Source organism: Lepus europaeus, chromosome 16 (assembly GCF_033115175.1).
Source record: "Lepus europaeus isolate LE1 chromosome 16, mLepTim1.pri, whole genome shotgun sequence".
In the NCBI taxonomy this organism is placed as follows: Eukaryota; Metazoa; Chordata; class Mammalia; order Lagomorpha; family Leporidae; genus Lepus; species Lepus europaeus.
This window is the reverse complement of record NC_084842.1, coordinates 54,178,468-54,205,708: the sequence shown is the minus strand read 5'-3', so window position 1 is coordinate 54,205,708 and position 27,241 is coordinate 54,178,468. Positions and strand designations below refer to the sequence as shown.

Below are 27,241 nucleotides of genomic sequence, written 5' to 3'. Positions count from 1 at the left end.
CAATATGGGTTTAACTCGAGATATGGAAGAAGGCAGAGCCAAGAGATTACCAGAACAAATATCACATGGTCCTCCAGGTATCCAGCTCTTTCTCTTTTCTTGACTGAGAAACACAGAGTGCTTTGACCACGCTGTGACCTGGCCAGCTACATTTCACCCTACAGACTTCAACTAGAGGCTTTAACATTACCAGGCAGTGGTAAAGGCGTTTAAAATGTTGCACACCCCCCCCCCAAAAAAAAAAAAGAGAAACCACCTCTGATGCTGAGTAAAATTCCTTAAAGCTCCACAAAAATGGATGCAAACATACCCAGATAGAGCACCTTTCTCTTGCTGGCTACCCAAGGGAAAGCTGCAGCACTGTGCAAGTCATCCTGATCCTTAGCGATCCTTTCTCTGGTATCCCAGCCCACTCCCATCTCAGGATAGTTTGTGGTTTGGAGTACTCCACTATGCAAACTTCATTGCCTATACTTTGGAGTCAGCTCCAGCTGTGGATTGATCTGGGGCAGAATACATTTGCATTCATATTCAATTATTTGTATTCCTATAGCAAAATATAGCATTGAAGCCTAGCGACTGATAACTTTCCACATATACATATAGTCTTCTAGGATTACCTGAGAGATGCTTCTAGTTTCCATTCTTTTTACTTTGTGTTTTAGATCTCAGTATGTCTTCAGATTAGGCTGAATATGCCTGTTGGATCTGGAACATACCATTTTTCTTAAAAATCGATGTATAGAGCAGTTCTTCCCCATGGCTTAATATGTCCATTCCAGTGGAGTAATTTGGCAGCCTTTATAAACTGTGGTGAATATAATTTCCCAGCACTGGAACTGAGGTCGTGGACATTCCACATAGAGTCAATGGTGGGGTGCGGTTGATAAAACATGATGAGCAGAGGAGGTGTTGTGATGCTGCCAGCCAGTGTTCTGCTGTACAATCCCTATTCTGCATTGAGCCTCACCCATTTTTCCAGCTAGCTAGTTATATATTTTGTATAAATGGCCTTCTTTGCACTGGGAACCAGAATTGGCAAATAGAACTTGCAAAGGTTAAGGGTTTTATGGATTGCCCCTGGTCATGATCCTCCTTTACTTTCCCTTCCAAGAGTGCAGTGTCAAAATTCACAATTTTGTACCTTGTTTGCAAGGACCCACTGTTGAGCCAGGACCAAAGATGGTCAGGAATGTGACTGAGCATAGCAGTGTTGAAAATCACATTGGAGTGAGTATTCTGCTGAATGCTGGTTATGGCTGCGATGACCCCTCCAAGCCTGTCTTCAGATGCAGCAATGACCACAGGAATCTCCTCTTGTCTCTCATCTCCATCACTCTGGGCAGCATTTGAAACAAAGTCTATGGGTTGAAGTCCCAGAATTCCTTAATCTGAAACCTCAATCCTTAGCAAACTGTTCAGGCTGAGAAGTTATAGTGCAATACCAGTAAGACGAAGACAATAGCCATGACCAAGATGATGCTGTTTATGGATTGACATCTTTTTCCTCTGTGTTACATAAATATTAATTATTAACCCTGCAGCGGGTGGAGGAGTGCAATGTATTTCTTGACTTGCTTGTGAATTCTTGCAGTACAACCTGGTCTACTTCAGTTTTGCATCTGCATAGCTTAATACAGTGTCTGACACACAGTAAACATTCATCAAATATTTGCTGATTAATAATGAATGGAATTCTGTCATACTAAAATAAATATTTGTATCTAAGTTGTTGCAGATACCCATTGCTGTACTGAATGTACTGAATTTTAATAAGATTTTCTCCCCACAAATCTGCAATTTGAGCCATGCTGATGGGGAGAGCTCTTCCCTACTCTGATGAAAGTCTGCAGTAGCATCAAAGCTGAGGACTGGAATCATCTCAAGACCTGATCACTCCATATGTCTGGTGTCTGATGTCTGATGGTGGGGATGTAATTAAAGCCACTAGTCTGTTGACTAAGATAGGGAGATGATCTGAGTGGCCTAATCTGATCACAGTCTAATCACAAGAGCCTTTTAAAAGAAGATTTTTCTTTGATGGTTGGCAGAGGAAATCAAAGGTTTGAAGCACAAAGGGGACTTGATTTACTGTGGCTTCTTTGAAGATGGAAGACCATGTGCCAAGAAATGTAAGTAGCCATTAGGAAATGAGAGTGACCCCCAGCTGACAGCAAGAGATAGGAATCTCAGCCCCACAGAGAGTGGAACTCTGCTAGCAAGTTGAATGAACTTGGAAGTAGATATTACTCTAGAGGCTCCAGGTAAAATCTCTGTTCCATAGGATCATGGATTTCAGTCTTATAAAATACTAAGCAGAGAAGACAACTAATTCATGATAGAATTTTGCTCTACATTAACCGTGAACTAATAAATGTGTGGGTTTTTTTAGAGGCTACAGAACCTGGTGCTCAGGTTCTGGAAAGAGCATGTTAGACAAGAACTATTGCTGGCTCCCATTATTATCTTTTAATAGATAATCTCCAAAACTAGACTCCTGAACTATCCCCTGCCAAGCTTCATTCATAACTGCCTTATTGGATACTGAATATCTAAGTTCCCCACTGTGTTAATCAGCAGTACTATTTTTCCATTCTCCCAAAGGTAGAAATTTTGGAGTTCCATACTCCTCCCTTTTGCTGTGCATTAAAATAACCCTAATTCTATTTCCCATATCACTCTTTCACTTCTATTCTCTGCCACTGATTTATTCTGGAATCTACTGTGTGTCCCCAGATAATTAAAATAATTGCTTCTTTCTTTCTCTCATCTCATTCATTTTATTTTCTAATACATTTTACACATCATTATCAGAGTAAGTTTCTGAAAGCAAAAAGCCTATTGGGTTATTTTCACTCCACACAATGTCGTTTTGCACAGGACAATGGGTGAAATACCTACTAGAAAAACTCTTTTGAAGGCATCCTCAAGCAACTCAGACTATTCTTTCCATATATAACTTGTGCAAATTTTCTCCTCCTGTCACTGAGGTACTTTCTACTTTGTGATATTAAAATATTTATAAAGCTCCAATGTATGTTCAAAACTTGAAAAATATAAAAATCTAAAAAAATCATAATAGAACTTAAAAAACTAGTTTAGAAAATGAATCTTAAGTTGTAGTTCACACTGTAGTCACCTGGTGGCATCATTTTAGCTGCCTAAGAGCAATGCTAGAGATTTTTTGGGTAACATAGCAAGAATATATTATAAAATTTTGCATATACTTTTAATGAATATTGCGATGCTATTTTTTTGAAATATTTAATTTATTTACTTGAGAGATACATATCTACAATATAAAGAGTGGGTGTCCAAGGGCACACTGCCATCTGCTAGATCACTCCCCAAATGCCCTAAACATCTGGAACTCGACAGGGTGACGCCTGGAGCTGGGCTCAATCATGTTATTCCACATGGGTGACAAGAACCTAATTAGCTGAGCCACCACTGTTGCCTCCCAGGGTCTAGATTACTAGGAAGCTGGAGTCAGGAGCCAGAGTGGGCAATCAAACCCAGGCATGTTGTCATTTATTATTTCCTTTATTTATCATGGCTGAGTTGTGTCTATAAGCCACCCCCCCCCCACCAACACACACCTCACTCATAAATTGAAACCCTCAGTTTCTCAGAATGTGACTGTATTTGGACACAAAGTCTTTAAAAAGATAATTAACTTAAACTTTTGGCTCAAGTACTTGGGTCCTTGTGAGCATCTGAGAGACTTGAATTGAATTCCTGGCTTCTAGCTTCAGCCTGGCCCAATCCCAGCTGTTGTGGGCATTTGCAGAGAGAACCATCAGGTGGGAGATCTCTGCCTTTCAAATACTTTTTTGGATGCAAATCATAAAAATACAAAACTACACAGACATTCAACACAAGTTTCTCTTCTTTCCCACAACATACGTTGTTAACAATATGGAGATGGCTTTTAACAGCTAAAAGGCAGAATCTCTGAGGTCATGAGTCCATTGGCCATAAGTTGCTGTTTGAGGATATTCAAGGCTGCCGGAAGAATTTACTGTTTCTGTGCCCAGTGCCAGCGTCCCTCTGCTCTGCTAGGGATCCAGCTCCCTGTTAATGCACCCGAGGAAGCAGTGTAAGACGGCCCAAGTACTTGGGCCCCTGCCACTCACCTGGGTGACCTGATGGAGTTCCAGGCTCCTGGCTTAGGCTTGGTCCAGTCCTGGTAGTTGGTGCCATTTGGGAAGTGAACTAGTTGATGGAAAGTCTCTCTGTCACTCTGTCTTTCAAAGAAGAATAAAATAAACCTTTTCTCAGCATTGGTGGGAAAGTAGTGGCCTAACTTTTATAAGGACCCATTAAAAAACTCAGCTGGGTTTCCCAAAGACCAACCTCCCACCCTTTGTATAAATCTACTCCCTGCCCCAAGTTGTTCTCCCTGCCTACTCCTTCACTCTCTTAAAAAAACAGTTACCTCAACACACATCAGAGTCTAGTTTAATTCATGTTGTTCCTCATTACAATGATGTATCAATATTTAACATCTTTCCTTACCACTTTGGTGTCTGGCTTTATCTTTGGTAGGATATGGAGAGAAACTCCAAAAATATGCAAATCAGGCAACACTGACATAAAAACTATTCTATTCACTGCATTTCAAGCTAGTCCATTCTCTAACAAATGTGACTTACTGTTGTATCGAGTATTGTTTTTAATTCATAATTTTTAGTTACAAGAACTGATTTTGTGACAACTTTTTATATTAAAAATTTCCAAAATGAAGAAACTTTTCAAAGGCTTTGGAAACAATGCTAAGGATTCTGTTTTCAGCTACGATACAGAGCTAAACACAGCTGTCCTCTCCCTTCCATTGCACCAAACTCGGGGTATTCCATAAAAGCCCAAGCGGAATTAGGAGACAGGCACTGGATGCCATTAAAGTGTCTTTTTCTTACCCTTAGTTCTCACTTCCCAGAGCTCTGTGCTCTGCAAGGGAAACATCTGCTTAAGCGGTAACTTGAAGGTGATGGAGTTATTAGGCATTTAGGATGGAACCTTGTTCCAACTTCACTTCTTGCCAAAACTATCCTGGATTCGCTAATGCAATCCAGGTTATGGCCCTTTCCTCTCAGACACACTTCAATATTAGTGTTAATGACTGACATGAAGAATACATTTTGCTTTTCAGATTTAAAGTCCCATTGTCATTTTGAAATTCATTAGGAGGCTAAACCCTAACGTTGTGCTAATTATGGCATCCTTACGTCCCAGGACTTAAACCTGGACTCCTCTCCAAATCTCCCTTTAGGGTGTGGGGAAGGGACGGGCACTGCAGGTACAGAAATCGGTCTCCTTGGGATGCACACTGGGCTGCACCACTGCCTAGCTCTCCGCCAAGGCGCTCCGTCTGGATTTCCTGAGGTGGCTCGGAGGAACTGACAGTACACACACCAGGGGCAGTAGTGTGAAGGGAAGCAGTACAAACCAGCGCGAAAAACACTCGACACACGATAAACATCAACCTCAAAGGCCGTGCAAAGCTCACACTCCGTATATAGGGAGTGTCGTAACACTTCCGCTCACGCGACCGCCTCAGTACCTCGCTGACGACGCAGTGACGTCAGGTCGTCTTAAGACCTGCAGACGTCAATAAGCGGCGCCGCGTCCCTGGTACCCACGCTGCGCCGCGGGTCGGGTGCTGCGGTGTTGGCGTCCGCGGCGTCCGCTTCTAACGTCGTTTTCGTCCTGGGCTCCTGGTGGAGGCGTCCTCTAGACAGTGACCTTTCGGGCCATGGCTTCGTCGCGCCCGGAGATCGGCTCCTGACGCCGCCGCCGCGCGGAGCATGTGGACCCTCGCGGGTCGCAGAGGGTGGCGCGGACGCGTGCTGGTGCCGTGGGTCAGCGGGGCTGCGCGTCGCCCCCGGCCCGCGCCGACTCGCAGCGCCGATGCGGAGTCCTGGGCTGCCAGCAGGCTGTACGGTTCTGCAGACGTGGAGGTGCCCGTCCCCTAACTTCCGATTAAAGCGTTGTGGGATTCTGCCTGTGATCTTGCAAGTGTGCAGGGCTTCCTGGGTGTAGGTGTGGAGCCAGCTTGCGATTTCGTAAAGGGAAGCGGAGCAGGGAGCCGCGGGCCCCGTTTAGGTGTCTGAAGTGCGCCCAGGCCTCGCCAGTACGACCTTGGACAAGTCATTTAACCTGGGTGTGCTGATCAGACATATCAACTGCCAGGCGCTGGTCTAAGCTCTGCACGTATTATTGCTTAATTCCCCTAAAAGCTTACTGAGGAAGCTGATGGTGTAATCCCCATTTCCCTGAAATTTATTTGCTTTGTGACCTGAGCAGCGTAATGGACCTTTCGGTGACTCTGCTTCCTCATTCGTTGAAAAAGATACTAATCAAATATTCAGTGACTTTTTAGGGAGAGGTGACTTTTTAGTCCAATACCTGGTGCGTAAGAAGTGCTGGGCGAGTGTCTTAACGTCTGTCTTATTTATTTTTATATCAGAAAAAAAATTGTGTAATTTTGACTGTGTTCTTGTTGGAAAGAGTGGGAGTTCAGCAGTTCTAAAAACATAACTGTAGTGGTTTGGGCAGAAATGTGATTTACTGCAAGTTATGGATAAGTGGAAAACTAAGACTTTGTGTAATTAATCAACATCAGCTTTTTCTAAAATGCTCTTGGTTTACATTGCAGTTCACAGTTTTTAAAATGGTGAAGTTCTGTATACCTTTTGATATGAATGGTAGCAGGATCTACAGGGCAAACATTAGGGATAGTGGCTTTTTTTTTTTTTTTTTTGCAAAATTTTATTCACATATATGAGCCATGATTGTACTTTTATTTGAATTGTGTTCTATTGTCATTTCATTTTTTTTTCTATAAAATATAGATTTGATTGAAAAAATGATGTTTAAAGTCCAAAAAACTGTTGTTTTACTTGAATACCAATTTTCAGCAATTTGTGATGCATCTTGGTAAAATACTAAATTACATGCACTAAAATGCAGTTTTGTTGAAAAATACATAAAAATTTCAAGTGCTAACTGAGCACCTTTAATTTGTGCTGTTATACACTTTTTCCCTCTCTTTAGAAGTTACAAAGTAGCAAAAGATATAAATTAAAACTTTGAGGGGGCCAGCCGAGGTACAGTAGGTTAATCCTTTGCCTGTGGCGCTGCCATCCTATAAAAGCACCGGTTCTAGTCCTGGCTGCCCCTCTTCTGATCCAGCTCTCTGCTATGGCCTGGGAAAACAGTAGAAGATGGCCCAAATCCTTGAACCCCTGCACCCACATGGGAAACCAGGAAGAAGCACCTGGCTCCTGGCTTCATATCGGCGCAGCTCCAGCCGATGGAGAGTGAACCAATGGACAGAAGACCTTTCTCTCTGTCTGTAACTCTGCCTCTCAAATAAATAAATAAAATCTTAAAAAAAAATAACTTTGGATCTCTGTTAGGAGTCTTAAATATGTGATGAGAGTAGAGAATTCTTTTCATTCATTTAGTATTTTTATAGCCCCTTTATCTCAAGAAATTTTGCTGGACAAAACATTTTCAATCTGTCTAAAATTTGTAGGGATCTAGGTTTTCCATGAATGAAAATAAAGTCAGTTCCTGATGGTCCTGTAAGTGATGGAAAGACTAAAGGAGGGATTTTTATGTAGCTATATGATCACCCTCAGCTGTGAAATTAATGAATGTGATGAGTGCTGTTGTAATGTGTTCCTTTTAACATGAGCTGTGCTATACATCTTACTGTCAGAAAAATAATACAAATAACAAATGAAATGGTTCCAAGACTTAAAGAGTATTCTTTGAGTCCATATATTTGTCTCATGTTATTTTACATTACATTCCTAAATGTGTTCTATCCCCTTTATAGGAAAAGTTTGACATGTCTAGATTTCCTGTTGAAAATATTAGAAATTTCAGTATCATTGCACATGTGGATCATGGAAAAAGTACTTTAGCTGACAGGCTCCTGGAACTAACAGGTATTTTCATTTTATATTATATACATACTTGATGGCAGTGAAAAATTGGGGATTGCTTTACCATGCTTTCTTGGATTCTGGCTTTAGTTTTATATGTTGTGTTATTTTATAAAACTAAGAAGTATCATTGTCTTTCTGTTTATAGGGACAATTGATAAAACAAAAAATAATAAGCAGGTTCTTGATAAATTGCAAGTGGAACGAGAAAGAGGAATCACTGTTAAAGCACAGACGGCGTCTCTTTTTTATGATTTTGAAGGAAAGCAGTACCTTTTAAATCTCATCGATACACCAGTAAGTTTAATACTACTTTTGCATGTATTGCTAAATTGAACCTGGTGTTAATAGTGCAAACAAACCTTTGTTTAATTTTTGAACTGACCATTAAACATAAAATTTTGCTGTTTTCTGAATATTCTTGTGTTAGTGTAAATTGTTTCACAAGTGCAAGCTAAAAAGGAAACCATGTATTTAATGTTTTATCTGGTAGAGTGAATAAACTTATAATGGCCCTCCAATGACAAAAAAAATCACATCTAATATTTACAAATATCAATATTTTTGTTTCTCAGGGCCATGTTGATTTTAATTATGAAGTATCCAGGTCTCTTTCTGCTTGCCAGGGTGTTTTACTGGTGGTTGATGCAAATGAGGTAAGTATTTCTTCATTTTTTTATGATGTGACATGTGCTGTGACATGCTTATTTGTCTGTCTCAAGAGGCTTTCTTAAAATGTTATATTTTGGAGAAGAATTTTTGTGTTTGAATAAAAATGTTACTTATCTACAATAAATTTATTGTATTTATGTATAATCCAAAGTCATGTTGTGTTTTTGCCATATTAATAATTATTACATTAAAGCATTTTATGGAATAAACCTAACTCATCTTTTAATTTTTTTTAAAGTAATCAAAGGAATTGTTTGCAAGATTTTTGTTGTTGTTGAAGTATGGAATGTTACCAGTATATCCTACCAAAAAAAAGCAAAACAATTTTAGCAGTTCTTAGTCTTCTTAATCTGAAGTTTTCATGTCAGTTTTTTCTTTTCTTTTCTTTTCTTTTTGGTTTTTTAAAGATTTATTTACTCATTTGAAAGAGTTGCAGAGAGAGAGGGAGAGACAGAGCAAGAGATCTTCCATCTGCTGGTTCACTACCCTGATGGCTGCAATGGCTGAGACTGAGCCACGAGCTTCTTCTGGGTCTCCCAAGTGGGTGGCAGGGGCCCAAGCCCTTGGGCCATCTTTTGCTGCTTTCCCAGGTCCATTAACAGGGAACTGGATTGAAGTGGAGAAGCTGGGACTCAAACTGGCACCCATATGGCATGCTGGCACTGCAGGTGGAGGCTTTATCTGCCATGCCACAATTCTGACCCCTTTGTTTCAGATTTTAGCAATGCAGGAATATAAGTTTTTTGGTTTCCAGATCATTTTAGGTGATTTTAGACATTAATTTGAAAAGTGTGCAGTTTAAAAAAATCATATCACCAAGTTACTTTGTGGTATGAGCATAATCCATGAAAACATAGGCAACATATGACCATAGAAAGCTATGATGTGCTAAAGTAAGCTTTTGAAATGTCTTGGTTTTTCACAAACCATTAAAAATCCAGAAATAGTGTTGTGCCAAGCCTTTACTGGTCCTGTTAGGGAAGCTTACTGTCTCTCTCATAGTAGTGGGCTTTATAATCTGTGTTGCATGACCCTGACTTCAGTAGGCTTCAACGTCCTTGGAGGTCCATGTTTCATCTTGTGTCTCTGATACATGATACCGTTTCTGGCAGAGTAGGGCCTCTGAAAATACTTCCGGCACTGAAAAGAATTATCGCAGGGAATAAAGCAGAAGAATAGATACTCTAGTTTGTCCTCTATTTCCTTCAAGTCTCCCATCTCAGACTTAGTAGAGTGTCTGTTGGTTTTCCCCTTGGTGTGTTTATTACTTTACCATCAATGATCTTCATTTTGACTCCCAAGACACTAGCTGGAATGAAAAGTAGGAAAAGCAGCTATTTGATTTGGCACTTTATTTAATTTTATCATTAGAATGGCACAAAACAGCACTTTTGATGAAGAAGTATGGAATAGTCTTGGATTACTTAGAATGATAATCTGAGTATTTTATATCTTTGTATTTGCAGGGTATTCAAGCCCAAACTGTGGCAAACTTCTTTCTTGCTTTTGAAGCACAGCTGTCAATAATCCCGGTTATAAATAAGGTAATTAGAATGGCAAAATTATGTGTTTATTGTTACACCTTATACAAATATGTCCAGTATTAATGTTATGTGTACTGTTTTTCATTATGAGGGATCTTTAGCTATTTATTAAGTATATATTACAAATAAATCTATAGCTATTTATTAAATATATAAATATAAACTTTTTGAAAAAGGCATGGAGAGGTCAAGTTAAAGCAGGTAAGCTTTTAGATATCTCCAATTACTGTTAAGATATAATACGTTTAATCTTGATTATACTAACACATGATGGATTTTCTTTCTTTCTTTTTTTTTTTTAAAGATAGATCTGAAGAGTGCTGATCCTGAAAGAGTTGAAAAACAAATTGAAAAAGTGTTTGATATTCCAAGAAATGAATGTGTTAAGGTAAAATAAAATCTTTGGAAGACTATTAATTATATTTCCAAAAGTATTAGGTAATTGGCTTATGTGAACTCTTTATATTATAGACCATCATTGTATAATGTTTTTATAGAGTTAAAAGATCTTTACTAGTATTTCTTTGATCCTTACCCAAAACCTATAGATTTCATCACTTGAATAAAAGCATGGGTTTAGTTAGCCAGTGTTCCAGGACTAAAAACAGGCCTTCTGAAACTCATTAAAGTGTTATTTCTAACCATTTTATCTCATTGAAAATACAGTCTTTGAAGAGCAGTTTCAAACTAATTCCAAGTTGTTTGGATATACTATTCTTGGAATTTGAAAGTATTTCATAAAATTGCTAGCTATAGTAATGGTAGGAGACAGTAAATTTCTTTAAAAAAATTGGAAACATTTTAAATCTGAATTTTTATTTGTCTTTCAAATTGTTTATTTACTAAATGGCCATGGCCAAATTGCTGAAATACATAGTAGTGTAATAGTACCATGTTTTCCTCTCATCTACTTTTGAAAAGAACTTTCAGGTGGTTATATTTTTGTTTCTTTAACTTAAACAAGATGATTATATACAACCTAGTAATAAGTGAATATATAATCACTTCTCAGCTTTTTGGCTAAGATCAAGGGACGCAAATGTATAATATTTTTTACTTGGATAAATACATAGAATTTACTTTTTATTACAAAGAGGGATCCCATTATAAGAACATCATCTGGAGTTAAGGTTTCGGAACAGAGGTGTAAGAAGGCAAGTCATCAACTGAGAGTGAACCGGCTAGAGTGCAAAATATGTGGGTTGAAAAGGAAGGTGGTGAATAGCCTCCTTACTGAGAGGTATTGTTGCATTTACCAGTTGTCAGGTCCTGGGATTGTGAGGAATTGTTAGCTGTATATTGTATCTTGTGATGAATATATAAGATATGGACTAGACCAGTTATATGATTTTTCTCTAATAATATTAAGCTGCTCCATATATATGTATAGAAAAGGCATATAACAGGATGCAGTCAAGGTTGAGGTTTTGCCAGCTGTCTATGATAGGGAGAGTAGAAAGTAATTGTGCAGAGTGATTGTAAATAGTGGACCTTAGAGTCACAGAAGGGAAAGGATGGAAAAGGAGTTGGTATTGGGAGGCAGGGTTGGTACACTAGGTAACAGAAAGAAAGTAGTACAATCAAAGTACTAGAGTCTAGAGTTTGAGTTCTCAGTGGTGCTCTTACCACCCCCACCTCATGCCAGGATATTAAACAGACGACACCTGGAGACAGTTGTAGTTGTCACATTGAGGAGAGTGTTGCTGGCACTTTGTGGGTAAATGAGATGTTCTGGTTGCTGTTAAACATCCTTTAATGCACAGGCTAGCCTTTCCAAGGAATTATCTGCCTCAAAATGTTGACAATGCTGAGGTTGAAAAATCCTAGTGTAAACTTGAGTTTGTAGGGTTAGAGATAGTATTCAGGGGAAATAGTCTTTAAAATCAAGAATTCAGACATTCATTTATTACTGATGACAGTTCAGTCATAATTACAGATGTAGTTTGTCTTAGTTTGCTTTTTTAGTGTGAGAACAATAAAGTAGTAATAAGCCTTTTATTGCATGCCATCCACATATATTGTATATTCTGTCTATAAAACAACATTTGAGATTTAGGCAGAATATGAATAATCATTTCTCAGATGAGGACATTGGAGCTCACAGAGATAGGTATTGGTCGACTTGCACAATACATGCAGAGATATGATTCTTATGCAGATTTTTTGGACTTCTGAGTTCATTGCATGTTCAGTACCATAAACAGAAAGAGGTATTTATCAATAGATGGTTGCCTTTATACTTTTCCTGTGTTCTTCAAGTTGATAACTATTAGAATTTACTTTTTTTAGATTATAAATCGTAAGTCATCAGGATGAAAAGTATAGTCTCTAATTGCTTGTTTTTTTCACGTGTGTATTTTTAGATTTCTGCTAAACTTGGAACAAATGTTGAAAGTATTCTTCAGGCAGTTATTGAAAGAATACCTCCGTAAGTGTCTTGCTGTTTTTATATTATTCATTTATATATTTAACCATTCAAAGGCCATCTGTTTGATCTGTTACTAATCTATATGGCAAATAATCTAGCAGTGAGAATAAATATTTTACTTGTTTTTAGTTATTTGTCAAAGGCAAATATAGTACAGTAAAGAAAGCTGCAAGAATGATAGTGAGCTCATCTTGAAGTCAATAAACAGAATTCAGTACATTAGCAGTTAGTGTTTTTAGCTTTGTACTGAACAAATATATTCATAATTAATTTAAAATGCTTACTTTTCTAAAAGTGGAGGTTGAATTAAATCCAAAATATACTGAATTTATTAAATGGTCCTTTTATTTTGATTGTTGGGTATCAACCTTTCTAAAAAGTAGAATAAGCTGAGCTTAATATCTAAGTTGGAAAATAGGCATTGTATTATTTTAATTTAGTATGCTACTAAATTTAGTATATTACTTGTATTTAATAGCCCTAAAGTACATCGCAAAAATCCTCTGAGAGCTTTGGTCTTTGATTCCACCTTTGACCGGTACAGAGGTGTGATAGCCAATATAGCATTATTTGATGGAGTGGTTTCCAAAGGAGATAAAATTGTGTCTGCACACAATCAAAAGACATATGAAGTTAATGAAGTAGGAGTTTTGAATCCTAATGAGCAGTCAACAAATAAATTGTGAGTAATCTACAATGGTAATTTAAAGTACATTTGTATGTGTTTCCATTTCTGCTGCTTTCTCAACTTGGTGTGCTTAGCATGATCCTAATTTGGTAACTGAAAACAAAAAATACTTGATTATCTAATGAAACTGAAAATCCTTTTTCAAAAGGAATCTCTTATGTGAAGAATGGAAATTTTGGTGGCTATAATATATAATAGGTATTTACCCTTCATGACTAGTTATAATTTTATGAACCAGCACAGATTGGGTCCTATATTGATGTATTTGATAAGACAATGAAAGAGTTTCCTCAACACTTTTAAAACAGCTATTTTTGAGTATCTACTCCTTGTTAGGTACTGATTAGATGATGTTGGGCATATGGTTTGAGCTTTCTAAGTCCTGTTCCTCATCTATAAAAATTAAGGTATTGAACTAGATGACTATATTAACTACATTTGAGGGTGTAGTATATGTCTTAAAAACAGCATTATGTTAATCTATTTTATTTGAGTCAAATTATTTTTAATTTTACTGAACTATTGCTAAAGTTTGTTTATATTCTGCCATGTGTTATGAATATTACCACATATTTAAGGTTCTTGTACCTCATTCTAATAGTAAATTAGTTTGTTCTGTGTAAGGAAATTTTTTTGAAACAAAGCCAAAACTGAAATCTTGGAATTTCCTCTTTCCCAACAAGATGAACATCAGTAGGTACCAAGTTTGTTGAGAGTTCACATTTTTCTGCTTGATGACATGCTTATTTTTTTTCTTCATTAGCATATGTAGCATAATTGATGAATAAAACAGACTTATGAATGGTGTGCTGTGCTGTGCTTATCAGTTACACACTAGAAGATGTTTAATTTGCAAAAGTGAGCAGAATCAATAAGAAGGCCTTATGCTTATGGTGTAGAAGTCTTTCGGTAATGGAATATAAGATGCGTGTTCTTTTATGGATAAGCCTTAGAGTTTGAGAACCCATGTGTAGCACTTACTTTTAGTCTGATGAGGTTTTGCTTCTAAAGTGTGTGATAGTTTCATGGAAAGGTAGTAATAATTATGATTTTGTACATGAAACATTAAAGCAGTAAATATTTGCATATAATAATTTTATTTAGATATGCAGGACAGGTGGGCTATCTGATTGCTGGGATGAAAAATATCACTGAAGCGCAAGTAGGAGATACATTATATTTACATAGACAACCAGTGGAGCCCTTGCCTGGGTTTAAATCAGCGAAACCAATGGTATTTGCAGGTGAGGAGCTCACAAATTCAAAGGTTGAGGGTGAAAATACTTTTAAACTAAAAGTCTGTCCCAATAATGAAACAAAAATTATTGGCTGATAAATACACCTTCGTCTTTTTACTTTAACCGCTAATGCCACTGTACTGTTTCATTTAGTTGTTTTTTGTATGTGCTATGTATATCATATAGCAGTTTATGATTTCATATGAGAGATCATGTAACAGCCCTTAATAAATAAGCTCTTTTATTTTTTTAAAAGATTTACGTTTTATTCACTTGAAAGGGAGAGTTAGAAAGAGGGAGAGAAGACAGCACAAGAGAGATCTTCCATCTGCTGGTTTACTCCCCAGTTGGCCACAGTGGCCGTGCCAGGCTGAAGTCTGAAGCCCGGAGCTTCTTCCAGATCTCCTATATGGGTGGAGAGGGCCATGCACTTGGGTCATCCTCCTCTGCTTTCTCAGGCCCATTAGCAGGGACCTGGATCAAAAGTGGAGCAGCTGGATTTCAAACAGTGCCCGTATGAGATGCTGGAGTCATAGGGGGTGGCTTAACTCACTGCGCCACAACACTAGCCCCAAGAAATAAACTCTTAAGATTGTTTCTTAAACAGTCTCTGGGGCTGGTGCTGTGGCACGGAGGGTAAAGCCACCACTTGCAGTGCTGGCATCCCATATTGGCGCTGGTTTGAGTCCCGGCTGCCCCACTTCTAATCCAGCTCTCTGCTATGGCCTGGGAAAGCAATAGAAGATGGCCCAAGTCCTTGGGCCCCTGCACCTGCATGGGAGATCTGGAAGAAGTTCCTGGCTCCTGGCTTCGGATTGGTGCAGCTCCAGCTGTTATGGCCAATTGGGGAGCGAACCAGCGAATGGAAGAACCCTCTTGCTCTCTGCCTCTCTTCTCTCTGTGCAACTCTGACTTTCAAATAAATAAATAAATAAATCTTTTAAAAAAAACAGTCTCTAAAATATAGGTGAGCACAGTAATAAGAATTTTCTTCTTTCTCTAGGGAATTAGTCCATTATTATATTTGAAACATTTTCTTATTAGAATGTCTTTATTTACTCATTATCCATAGACTTGGACTGAGTACCTTTCTTGTAACTGAACTTTAATATTGTATTATAGATAGTTACAAAAAGAAGATCTAACTGAAGTTTACCAGGTTACTCTGTGCTGGATGGATATCAAGCCCTTGGTTTTCTCCCTACAAGACAGTTTCATGGGAATTAAGAATTTTGTTTACCACCATTTGCCAAAGTCAGTTATTTGAATTTAGAAGGACATGAGAAGTTCAGAGATAACAGATGAAAGAGAATCTGATGGATCAGTAGTAACTTATTTTATTCATTTACCTTTGAAGATTTATTTAATTTATTTGAAAGGCAGAGTTACAGAGAGAAAGAGCTACAGATGAAGAGATCTTCCATCCATTGATTCACTTCCCAAATGGCTGTAATAGCCAGGGAAGGGACATGCTGAAGCCAGAAGATTCATCCAGGTCTCCCACATTGGTGCAGGGGCCCAAGGTCTTGGGCCATCTTCCTCTGCTTTCCCAGGCACATCAGCAGAAAGGTGGATCAGAAGTTGAGCATCTGGGACTTGAACCTGCTCCTATATGAGATGCTGGCCTTGCAGGCATCCATTATGCAACAGTGCTGGCCCCAAGTAACTCAATTTTATGTCAGTGAATTGCAATAAGTAAAATTTATTTTGGTTTTAATATATAGTCCACCCTAGAGAATTAAGAGTTAAGTATAGTTTTCATTTCTTTTCCTGTTTTTTTATCTACTATGGTTTCATCTTTGATTATAAAGTACTTGTGCTTTTGTTTCTTGAAATAAATACAATATAATTTCTTAATAGGCCTGGTTCCCTTGGTTGTTCTTGTTTATCCCTCCCCTATATTTTTGCAAAAGCATAGGAACTTTAATTAGAGCATGAACCCAGTTGTATATTTGTTAAGGCTAGTGGTTTGCATGACAATTGAAAACCTATTTAACATAATATTAATATATTTTTTTAGCAAGCCCGTATTTTAGTCAACAAAATATAGGCAAGTAATTCAAAAGCTACATGATTAATTTTGAACTTGGCAGTACTACATTTTAGGTTTTTTCTGGAGGCAGCTTATCACATGTGATAATTAGAAATCATTGTGTTTGTAGGAATGTATCCTGTAGACCAATCTGACTATAATAACCTGAAGAGTGCAGTAGAAAAATTGACTTTGAATGACTCTAGTGTAACAGTTCATCGAGACAGTAGTCTTGCCCTGGGTGCGGGCTGGAGGTAAGATTCATTCATACTGTATAGTAACATTTTTATTGAAAAATAAAGTTTAAATGGTGAATTGCTCATGCATGTTTCTGTTACACATTCATATTACTGTAAAGTGAACTGAAGCACTTTATATTTGCCTTTTGCACTGTGGAATCACATTTTGTTTTCTAGTGTTTGGAAATAGATTTTCCATGGAAGATTTGAATCCAATTTAATAAAATTATGCTAGCATTTAATTAGGAAAATTTCCTCAGTGACTCTTGGTTTCACCACTCCCTCACAAAGTAACAATGTTTACCAAAGGAAATAGAGCCCCTGGGACCTAATCATTCTAGAGTTTGATTTTCTCATCCAGGTTGGGCTTTCTTGGACTTTTACATATGGAAGTTTTCAACCAGCGACTAGAGCAAGAATATAATGCTTCCGTTATTATGACAACCCCTACTGTACCATATAAAGCCGTTCTTTCTTCAGCAAAGTTGATAAAGGTATTATAATATTCAGTACTGTTTTACATCAGCATAAAATTGATAAAGGTACTATAATATTTAGTACTGTTTTACATCAGCATAAAAGGGAAAACTAAATAAATGTGTATGTATGGAATGTAGGGGAAACTTAGAATCATGGCAGCTGACTACCTATGGAAGCTGATTATTGACTAATACTAATAAATGTTGAATTACTTTATGGCTAATGATGGAGAACCTATTTTAAAACTCATTTGTGGGCCGGCGCCGTGGCTCACTAGGCTAATCCTCCGCCTTGCGGCGCCGGCACACCGGGTTCTAGTCCCGGTCGGGGCACCGATCCTGTCCCGGTTGCCCCTCTTCCAGGCCAGCTCTCTGCTGTGGCCAGGGAGTGCAGTGGAGGATGGCCCAAGTGCTTGGGCTCTGCACCCCATGGGAGACCAGGATAAGCCCCTGGCTCCTGCCATCAGATCAGCGCGGTGCACTGGCCGCAGCACGCCAACCGCGGCGGCCATTGGAGGGTGAACCAACGGCAAAAGGAAGACCTTTCTCTCTGTCTCTCTCTCACTGTCCACTCTGCCTGTCAAAAATAAAAAAAAAAAGGCCGGCGCTGCGGCTCACTAGGCTAATCCTCTGCCTTGTGGCGCCGGCACACCGGGTTCTTGTCCTAGTCGGGGCACCGATCCTGTCCCGGTTGCCCCTCTTCCAGGCCAGCTCTCTGCTGTGGCCAGGGAGTGCAGTGGAGGATGGCCCAAGTCCTTGGGCACTGCACCCCATGGGAGACCAGGATAAGCCCCTGGCTCCTGCCATCGGATCAGCGCGGTGCGCCGGCTGCAGCGCGCTACCGCGGCGGCCATTGGAGGGTGAACCAACGGCAAAAGGAAGACCTTTCTCTCTGTCTCTCTCTCACTGTCCACTCTGCCTGTCAAAAAAAAAAAAAAAAAAAATTTGTGAAAAATTTTTCTTAACCTGATGTAATTGCCACATTTCAGTACTATATTATTGGTAGTAAGAAGTTGAATTAGTAAAGAAAATATTATTTTCTAAATCCAGCACAAAGATAAAAAGTTTAACTTTGCTCATCAGTAATTTCTTATAAAAAGTGAAATATTTATTCCTGTGGCTGTAGGGAATTTTAGATTTCAAGTTAATGATAGAAACCATGTTGCATGCCATCTAACTGGCAATCTGTTCGCTTTAAACACTATTAACTTTGTTATTTTAAAATATTTTCCAGGAAGATTAACCTACTAAACTAATCATAGTGCTTTAAAAGGGTCAGGTTAAATTCTATAATTATGTCATACTTATCTAAATGGCCCAAGAAATGTGTTTAGTAAATGTTAATAAGCAGGATATATTATGCAGTAATGTTTACTTACAATGAGATTTTTAAAAATATAAACTGTGGAGATTCTTTTATGTTTTTATTCCAATGAATTAAATAACAATATATTCCAGAATATACTGCACATTAATAGCAAATTTCAAAAAAACCATGAAGTTTCTTTTTAACTAGTGTTTCTCTACTTTTCAGGAATATAGAGGAAAAGAGATAACAATCATCAACCCTGCACAATTCCCTGACAAATCAAAAGTAACAGAATATTTGGAGCCAGTTGTTTTGGGTACTATCATCACACCAGATGAATACACTAGAGAAATAATGATGCTTTGCCAGGTAGAAATATAATGCAATTTAATATAATAGTAGTTTTATTCCTTTGAAACAGTGGTTCCCATCTCAGGTTTTGAAAGGTTTTGCTCTGCTAACCACAGTGAATTTTATGAGATTTTTCTATAAATCTTTCTAAGTCAATTATAGGGGTACTTCACAAAGTTTGTGAAAAGTGGGATTAAAAGATGTTTATTTTCATGCAAAAATTTCAAAATCTTTGCACAGTTTTTTTTTCACAATATGCATTTTCATGAAGTTTTTGAAGACCCCTTGTCTGCATAGATTTCAAAATTTTTTGCACCAAAAATAAACTTTCAATTCCATTTCCCATAAACTTTTTGAACTACCTTCATAGATATCTGTGCTTTTTAAGTTAATTATGTCTTATTTAAAGATTTATGTATTTCTTTGAAAGAGTGACAGGGAGAGACAGAGACAGGGGGAGAGAGAGAATCTTCTATCTGCTGAATCACTCCCCAGATGGCTGCAACAGCCAGGGCTGGGCCAGGCCAAAACCAAGAGACAAGAATTAGAGCCATGTCTCCCGCACAGGTGGTAGCATATTATCAAAGAGCTGGATTGGAAACAGAGTAGGCATGATTTTAATCAACAGTGTCACAGCACTGGCACTAAACTATTTTTATTTTAAAAAAAGATATAATCAGTAGTTTTGATCATCTGCTAATCTAATAAATTGATATAGCCTAAAGGAAAATTTATGCTTATTTACCTGAAGTAGGAAAAGGAACTGGTTTTTTTGTTAGTTTAGTTTTGGTTTTTGTTTGTTTTTAGCCCTTTTGAGTGCTTGAATATAGTTGTAAAGATAGTTATAATATTTGGGAATCTTAGGTTGTGAGGTAGTTGCTACTTTTCTTTAGTTCTTGACACATTTCAGTAAATGATTTAATCTACAATGGCTTCTTGCCATATTTCTCAAGAAATGCCTATTTGAAATACTCTGACACATACTGGGAAGTATGTCAAATGATGATTAGCGAACTTCAGTTTTCTTTCTTTTATTACAAACTTTATTTTGTTAATTTATTAATTTTTTGGTCAGTTTCTCTGAACCTAATTTCTTTAGAAAAGTTTGAAAAAATTCTTTAGAAATTAGGACTTGAACTTTATCTGTAGTTATATTTGACTTACTTTTAGATAAAATACTATAAATCAAAAAAGATAAAACAGATAAATACAGATTAAAGCTTTGATGGCAAGCATAATGTAATTGAAATACAAAATGGTTCTTGCTGTAGTATAGCTATTGCTCAAGTTTACTTTGTGTAATCTTTTAGGATTTATTACTTGGTGATATACATCTGTATAAATTACTTTGTAAATCAGTATTTGAGTTGGTTATCATTAAATAAATTTTCCCTTTCTGTTCTTAGGCTCGAAGAGCTGTTCAGAAGAATATGATATTTATTGATCAAAATAGAGTTATGCTTAAATATCTCTTTCCTTTGAATGAAATTGTGGTTGATTTTTATGACTCTTTGAAGTCTCTGTCTTCTGGATATGCTAGGTAAGAAATTATATCAAGTATCAAGAAGATACTATTCTCTTATTTAGTAATCTCAACCCTTTTGAAAGTAGTTGAGAATAACACTCTAAAGGCCTGGAACAACCTTATACTTGTAGTTTGCTTATAGGAGAAAAACATTGTTTCAGTTCATTATCAAATTATTATTTGCCTTTATTGAAAAACATGTAGTGCCCTTTTCATGAAAAGAGCTATATTCCTTCTTTCTGTCTGTAGGATCAAGAATTATACATAGAGCTAGATGTTTAACCTAGCAGTTAAGAGATCCACACTTTATAACTAGGTGCAAGTCTGGGTGCAAGTCCTGGCTGTGCTCTGGGTTAGTTTTTGACAGTGCATAATCTGGGAAGTAGCAGGTAGTGCTCAAGTAGTTAGGTCCCTGCCACTCACATGTGGAAGACCCAAATCTGGATTCAGTTTGGCTCAGCCCTCTGTGTGTAGGTATTTGACAAGTAGACCAGGGGATAGCTCTATTTTTATGCCTCTCAAACAGTTTTAAAGAAAAGTTACATATAATTTTACATAACAGCTACTGTGACCTCAGTGGTAGTTTTATAATATGTTTGTATTATATGATCTCAGGAGCATCTATTTACACTTGAACAACAGAATTACATATTCAATCTATAAAAAGTGCTAAGTGTGTTCCTGTATTTGTGAACTCTTTAATAACTTGGGTCTTCCTAGCAGTAAGTGGCCATATCATGAAAACCATTATCTATATCAAAGGGGTATGTGGAGAACAGCTAGATAAAAGTGAAAGAAGAGTTTATATTAAACAGTGAATAAGGAACTCTGTGCATGGCCTTCTCGGATGCCCTCAGTATTCCAAAGTCTTGTATTCCAGGATGTTGTATAGTGGAGTGGCAAAGAAATGTGAAATGCACTGGGCAATTAGAGGGAGACATGAACATTCACATCTGTCAAACACACACAGTGGCATACAGATTAAAAATAACATTCAAAGAAAAATTCTAGTGCTTAAGGAGCATACTATAGTGACCCAGAAGTTTAATTTTATGAAATGTACTTTTTGGTGAAGAAAGTTAGCACATAATAACTCTTCATACAAAAGAATCTTGGTTTATCTGTCTGAATTGAGAATTCCTTTCTCAGAACTTGTTACCCAATAACTTTGTTTCCTTTCAGACAAGACATTGAGTTGAAACTAAGTGCTTCTATGTGCCAGGCTAGGCTGTTTTAATATTTAGTTTACTAACTATTGCTCAGAGTGCTTTACGTATATTATTTACTTGTCATAGAAGTACTGTGAAGGTTCAAACCGAAAAACAATATAGGATATTCAGGTCTCACTAGTGCCTGTCTATCAGTGATATAGCATTTATTTAAACACAGAAACTAAATAGAAACCCAACTTATGAATCTGAGAATGCCCCAGTTAACACAGGACATCATCTGTAGCCCACCTGTGCTGGCAACATTGTGAAAGAGGGGCCATTTGTCTTCAGTAATCCCTTTCCCTAGTCTTACCACTTTCTTTCCCTTCCCCTTTTAGATGTATTACCATTGCTTTTGCCCTTTATTTGATTAATCTAATAATGTAATAGGTTAAGGAAGTTAATTCCTTGATGTGGATGTTTAGATCCATTCACATGAAACTATGTCGTATTTTGATGAACACTTAGATCGTTTTTGGTGAGTGGTTTTGAAAGGAGTAGAAAGAAAACGTTTTGCAAAGCAAAAATGTAATCATCTGGGAAGTCTAATGTTTATTACATGGACTCCTTTTTCCCCATTGTTAGTTTCGATTATGAAGATGCCGGCTACCAGGCTGCAGAACTTGTCAAAATGGATATTCTATTGAATGGAAATATTGTGGAGGAGCTGGTAACGATTGTACACAAGTAAGCTGAATGCATGCTAATCATGGACTTTGAAACTAATCAATTTGATACTCTCTCTGTAATTATGGGTTGTCCAATTTTATTTGAGTAGTTAGATTTTTAAAAATATATTTCATTCTACTAGTTTTTCTTTCTATTTTTTACCCCACCCACACTTCTCTTTTCAGGGAGGATAGAATTATGGTATTCAGAAAGAACAGTGTCATGTAAAAAAAAGTATTGCTCTTACCAGATAAAATAAGTATTCTAAGCTTTAAAATAAGATTTAGGATTGAGAACAAAAATAATTTTTATGTTCATAAAAACTAATAACATCCACATATTCAAGAACTGGCAGGTTGTTAAGAAAAATTATGGGGCACCAATTATTAAGTCATTAAAACTAGATTATGGACTAGTGACAAGAATATTTAAATATGAAGATAAACTATCTGCATATTGATTTAACTAAGAAAATTGTGAATGCAGAAAAATGACTAAAAAGATATACTTTTAAAAATTTTTAAATGTTTATTAACTGGTTTTAAATGGGTGAGGGCATGAAGAGTGCTATTTATTTTCTTAGTATATCTTTCTAAACTTTCTGTTATAGAGTATAATTTTTAGAAAGGCATTCATGATTCAGAGTATAAAATGTTTTTAAGTTCCATTTAAACCTCCTTAATACATTGACTATGTATGTGCATTAGAACATGAAAATTTTTCTTCTGTCTCAGAGACAAAGCGTACTCTGTCGGCAAAGCCATATGTGAACGTCTAAAGGATTCTCTTCCTAGGCAGCTGTTTGAGATAGCAGTTCAAGCTGCAATTGGAAGTAAAATCATTGCAAGAGAAACGTGAGTTGAAATTCATTTTTGTTCTTGGGCAAGTTTGAGAAATGATATACCTAGAATACTAGAGTACCAAAAGATTTAACTTAATATCAGTGTAAGCTTTTAAGTTAACTTGTAGAAACAGTATGATAGAGCTGTCAATTCCATTGATTTAAGTAATGACAATATTATATAATACCCCTGGGTGATGTTCATTATAGTTAATATAATGTATTTGAGTTGGAAGCAAAGCATTTATTTCCCATTTTATTAAATGACTGAATTGAATTTCCTAAGTAAGGTATCTGTGTGGTTTTATCCCTTCAGTTAGATAATAGCTAACAGAAACTGAAATTAAATGGTTTTATCTCCCAAAAGACAAAATTAAGATTTTTTTTTTACCTGAAGTATTTGATATCACTTCCCCAGGGAAGGAGGCCTTCAATCAAACAGGAATGCTTATACCATTAGGCTTTGCATTCTAGCTTAGGGACCTCATATAGATTCCAGTATTACTGGAAGGAAGATAGGCTAATTACTGTTACTATGTGAAATGTATAAATCACAACACTAAATAAGGTGCTCTACTGTTAATAACAGCAAATGCAAAAAGTATATTGCAGTGCTTATTTCCTTCAAGATATTAAGGCATCTGGGAACTCAGTTATGAAAAGTTAGAAATTGCTATTAAATTCTAGCTTATTCAGTAGTGGTAAGATACGACCAGCATTTTTTATATAAATGAGATAAATCTAGAACCATTGGTGGCAATCAATTTCATTTCTTAACACTTTGGTTATTTTGTGTTTCATTAATACCCAGAGGTTAGGCAGAATGTGGCTGATAACCAGAGAATATTCTAGAAAGTATAATTTAAAACTTACCAAACAATTAAGTGTGATAAGGTAGAGAATCCGTTTAGGGGAAACATTTTTTTATATTTAAAAAAATTAAAATGGAGCTATTTTCAGAATTAGAAAAATTTAGAAATTTATCCAGATTTAGAGAGTGATTAGTTTCTAAGTGTTGAGATGGATATATTAAAATTAATTTACCCTGCGATGGATTTCATGAAAATCTAAGTCTCACAATATATTCTTTATCTATATTTCAGCCATTCTTCCCAAATTTGGTACTGAGTAGATAATCATTTTTAATGTTTTTGAAGTAGTAGTAGTATTTTTAGGTTGAGCCTAAAACAGGCTTATATAATTCTTATACTCAAGGTCACAACATACTCATTTTTGGCCTAATCAAGCCTGATTACTCCAAGCGTTGACTTTTTTCTTAACAAATATATGCTGATAATATGTTGAATTGTTTTTTTATGCTAAGTACATGGAATAAAATACAACATTTGAGCTATCTTAATTATTTGCTTACAGCAATTTTATATCAGTGAAGATACTGTAATTAAAATCCTTTAGTAAAAGGGATTCTTTTTGGACATAAAGCACTTTTAAGCAGCATAATGCAATTATGTACTTAAACAGAATCTTTTCTGTTACAGTGTGAAAGCCTACAGAAAAAACGTTTTGGCGAAATGTGTATGTATCAAGTTCTGTATATTCTACCTTTTAGTGTTGTCTATTTTATGTGTAAAGATGTGTATATTGGTTTTCATTGGTTTTTATACACCCTTTATACAAAGGTAAATTTCAGCTTGACCATGATTACTTGTTCATTTTTACTATAGTCTTAAATATTTTTTTTAAAGAATTTACTTATTTATTTGAGAGGTAGAGTTACAGAGAAAGGTCTTCCATCTGCTGGTTCATTCCCAGCTGGAGCTGAGCCGACCTGAAGTCAAGAACCAGGAGCTTCTGGTGTCCCATGTGGGTGCAGGGACCCAAACAGTTGTGCCATCTTCCACTGCTTTCCCAGGCCATAGCAGAGATTTGGATCAGAAGAGTATCAGCTAGGATATGAACCGGTACCCATATGGGATTCCAGCACTGCAGGCGGAGGCTTAGCCCACTATGCCACAGTGTCAGCGCAGTCTTAAATATTGTTATACTAGTTACTTCTATGATCTGGGTAACATGTTTTGTTGATGTAATACATAAAGATTTTGAAGATAAAAGGCTATGTCTTCTGTTTTGAAGATTATGTGAAATCTACCTCCTATGTTGCTTTGCCAAAGTTTGCTGCTTCAATTATGAAAAGTTATTCTTGACTCTGTTATTATGAGAATTGAATGATAAATTTTTTCCAAATACTTAATATGTGTGTAATTTCTGTCCCTCTGTGATTAAGAGTTTTCTCCATGAAAATTTAGCTTTATATCCAAAATTCCAAGCCTTGACTCAATGAGATTGGCAGTTCTTAACTGGATATGCATTTTGTAATACTGTATTTCTTTGCAGATTTTTATTTCCACTCCCTAAAATAATTACAGCCATTATCATTGAGAAAGTAGTGTAATTAGGATTAACAAGGAAAATTAGATAGTAACTTGGTAGATGCTATCTCATGTCGGTGGTTAGGATTGTGTAATTATGTATTTCTGGAGTGATTTAGACTTTAATTTTTAAAAATATTTTTCAGTATGGTGGTGATATTACCAGAAAAATGAAACTTTTGAGGAGACAAGCAGAAGGAAAGAAGAAATTGAGGAAAATTGGCAACATTGAAGTTCCAAAAGATGCTTTTATAAAAGTTCTGAAAACACAACCTGATAAGTAATTGGTGGAAAAAAATAAAGAATTTTCATAAATTAAAAACTTTCCTTTTTATTGCAACTTATTTTGATAATGTAATAATGAAAACTGTAAAACTTTCTTGTTACTTTCAGAGTTTCCAGGTTTAAATAACTTAAGTGCATTTCTTTGAAAGGGAATGGTGAGTGGATAAGAGCTAGGTTCCTGAAGCCGTATTGTGTAGTCTCAAATTTGTGTTCATTAACTCACTAATAAGGTGACCTTGGCCACATAACTTACTTTTGTTTCTTTAGTAAAATTGGGATTCTACCACTGCTACTTCCATAGGTTGTTAATGAAGGTTTGGTGAGACAATACATTTTAAATGATTCAGAAGGGTACATGGCGCATATTAAGCACTCAGTGAATTATAACTTTTTGTCTTCATGTATTTTTTTATTATTGATACTGAAAGGTCTCATACTTAATTAGTCCATCTAGTTAAAGTGGTTGGTACTAACAACAGCTGTAACTAATGACAGAGAGAAAGGTCTTCCTTTTTGCTGTTGGTTCACCCTCCAATGGCCGCTGCGGCCGGCGCATCTCGCTGATCCGAAGCCAGGAGCCAGGTGCTTCTCCTGGTCTCCTATGTGGGTGCAGGGCCCAAGCACTTGGGCCATCCTCCACTGCCTTCCCGGGCCATAGCAGAGAGCTGGCCTGGAAGAGGGGCAACCAGGACTAGAACCCAGTGTGCCGGTGCCGCAAGGCGGAGGATTAGCCTGTTAAGCCACGGCGCTGGCCTCTATTAACTTCTAAGCTCTTAAATCCCATGTTTACTCAGTGCACAAACCAGAGTACAGACTGTATTGTAACAAGATAAAATAATTTAGCTATTAATTTTTTTGGCTTCTACATTGAATCTTTTAGGATTAAGAATAGCAGTGATGAAATACTAAGATTGTTAAAAGATTTTAAAATGTTAAGACAGTGGAGATTTACCTAAAATTATATGTAGAGGTTATTCTTTAATTTAGTCTAATTGTGTAAGTTAAATCAGTTCATGTACCTTCTTCCTTGTAGCTTGGAGAACACAAATATGGAACTCTATGACAATAGTATTTTAAATAATGGCAGTGTAAATCCCTAGACAAAATTTCTGACCAGGGAAAGTTTCAGTTTGGTACCTGTCACATAATATGGAATAGCTATATGCTACTTAGTCTTTGTGTATTTTAAGTTCAGACAAATTTTATCCTTTAGTCTATGACTCTTTAGAAAAAAAAGTATTACATGTACCAATAGTACAAAAAACCATTTTCCAGATCTTAGCATAAACTTAACTTTCCTCTCTGGGCCACTTTCCCAATCAGATGATTTCAGTTTAGAGTTGTGTGTCTTCTAAATGTTTTCCCCCAGAAAACCTAATCATTAG

General features: G+C 36.8%; 2 protein-coding genes and 1 pseudogene across 3 annotated transcripts in view; 1 reads left to right on the top strand and 2 right to left on the bottom strand.

The window, feature by feature from the left end:
- Nucleotides 1-5,509, bottom strand: part of YIPF7 (Yip1 domain family member 7) — a 45,145-nt gene extending 39,636 nt beyond the window's left edge. The window contains exons 1-2 of one of the 2 annotated variants that reach the window (XM_062213224.1): nucleotides 5,450-5,509; nucleotides 4,137-4,243 (exon numbers count right to left, since the gene is read on the bottom strand). In XM_062213224.1, the coding sequence (XP_062069208.1) occupies nucleotides 4,137-4,243; nucleotides 5,450-5,482 (140 nt within the window). In that variant the 5' untranslated portion in view covers nucleotides 5,483-5,509. Of the gene's footprint in view, nucleotides 1-4,136; nucleotides 4,244-5,449 lie in introns of those variants that run through there. The other variant, XM_062213225.1, reaches the window with a different exon arrangement.
- On the bottom strand, nucleotides 983-1,810 carry LOC133775450 (glycosyltransferase 8 domain-containing protein 1-like; annotated as a pseudogene).
- A 114-nt stretch (nucleotides 5,510-5,623) lies between the features above and the next one.
- On the top strand, nucleotides 5,624-25,858 carry GUF1 (GTP binding elongation factor GUF1). Its single transcript, XM_062213017.1, has 17 exons — nucleotides 5,624-5,960; nucleotides 7,847-7,958; nucleotides 8,104-8,252; nucleotides 8,531-8,611; nucleotides 10,094-10,171; nucleotides 10,476-10,559; nucleotides 12,535-12,599; nucleotides 13,078-13,281; nucleotides 14,392-14,531; nucleotides 16,688-16,811; nucleotides 17,158-17,290; nucleotides 18,810-18,953; nucleotides 20,342-20,475; nucleotides 22,257-22,358; nucleotides 23,075-23,194; nucleotides 24,681-24,717; nucleotides 25,718-25,858. The coding sequence occupies exons 1-17, from the start codon at nucleotides 5,808-5,810 to the stop codon at nucleotides 25,853-25,855; spliced, it is 1,998 nt and encodes a 665-aa protein (XP_062069001.1). The 5' UTR covers nucleotides 5,624-5,807; the 3' UTR covers nucleotides 25,856-25,858.
- The last annotated feature ends 1,383 nt before the right edge of the window (nucleotides 25,859-27,241 follow it).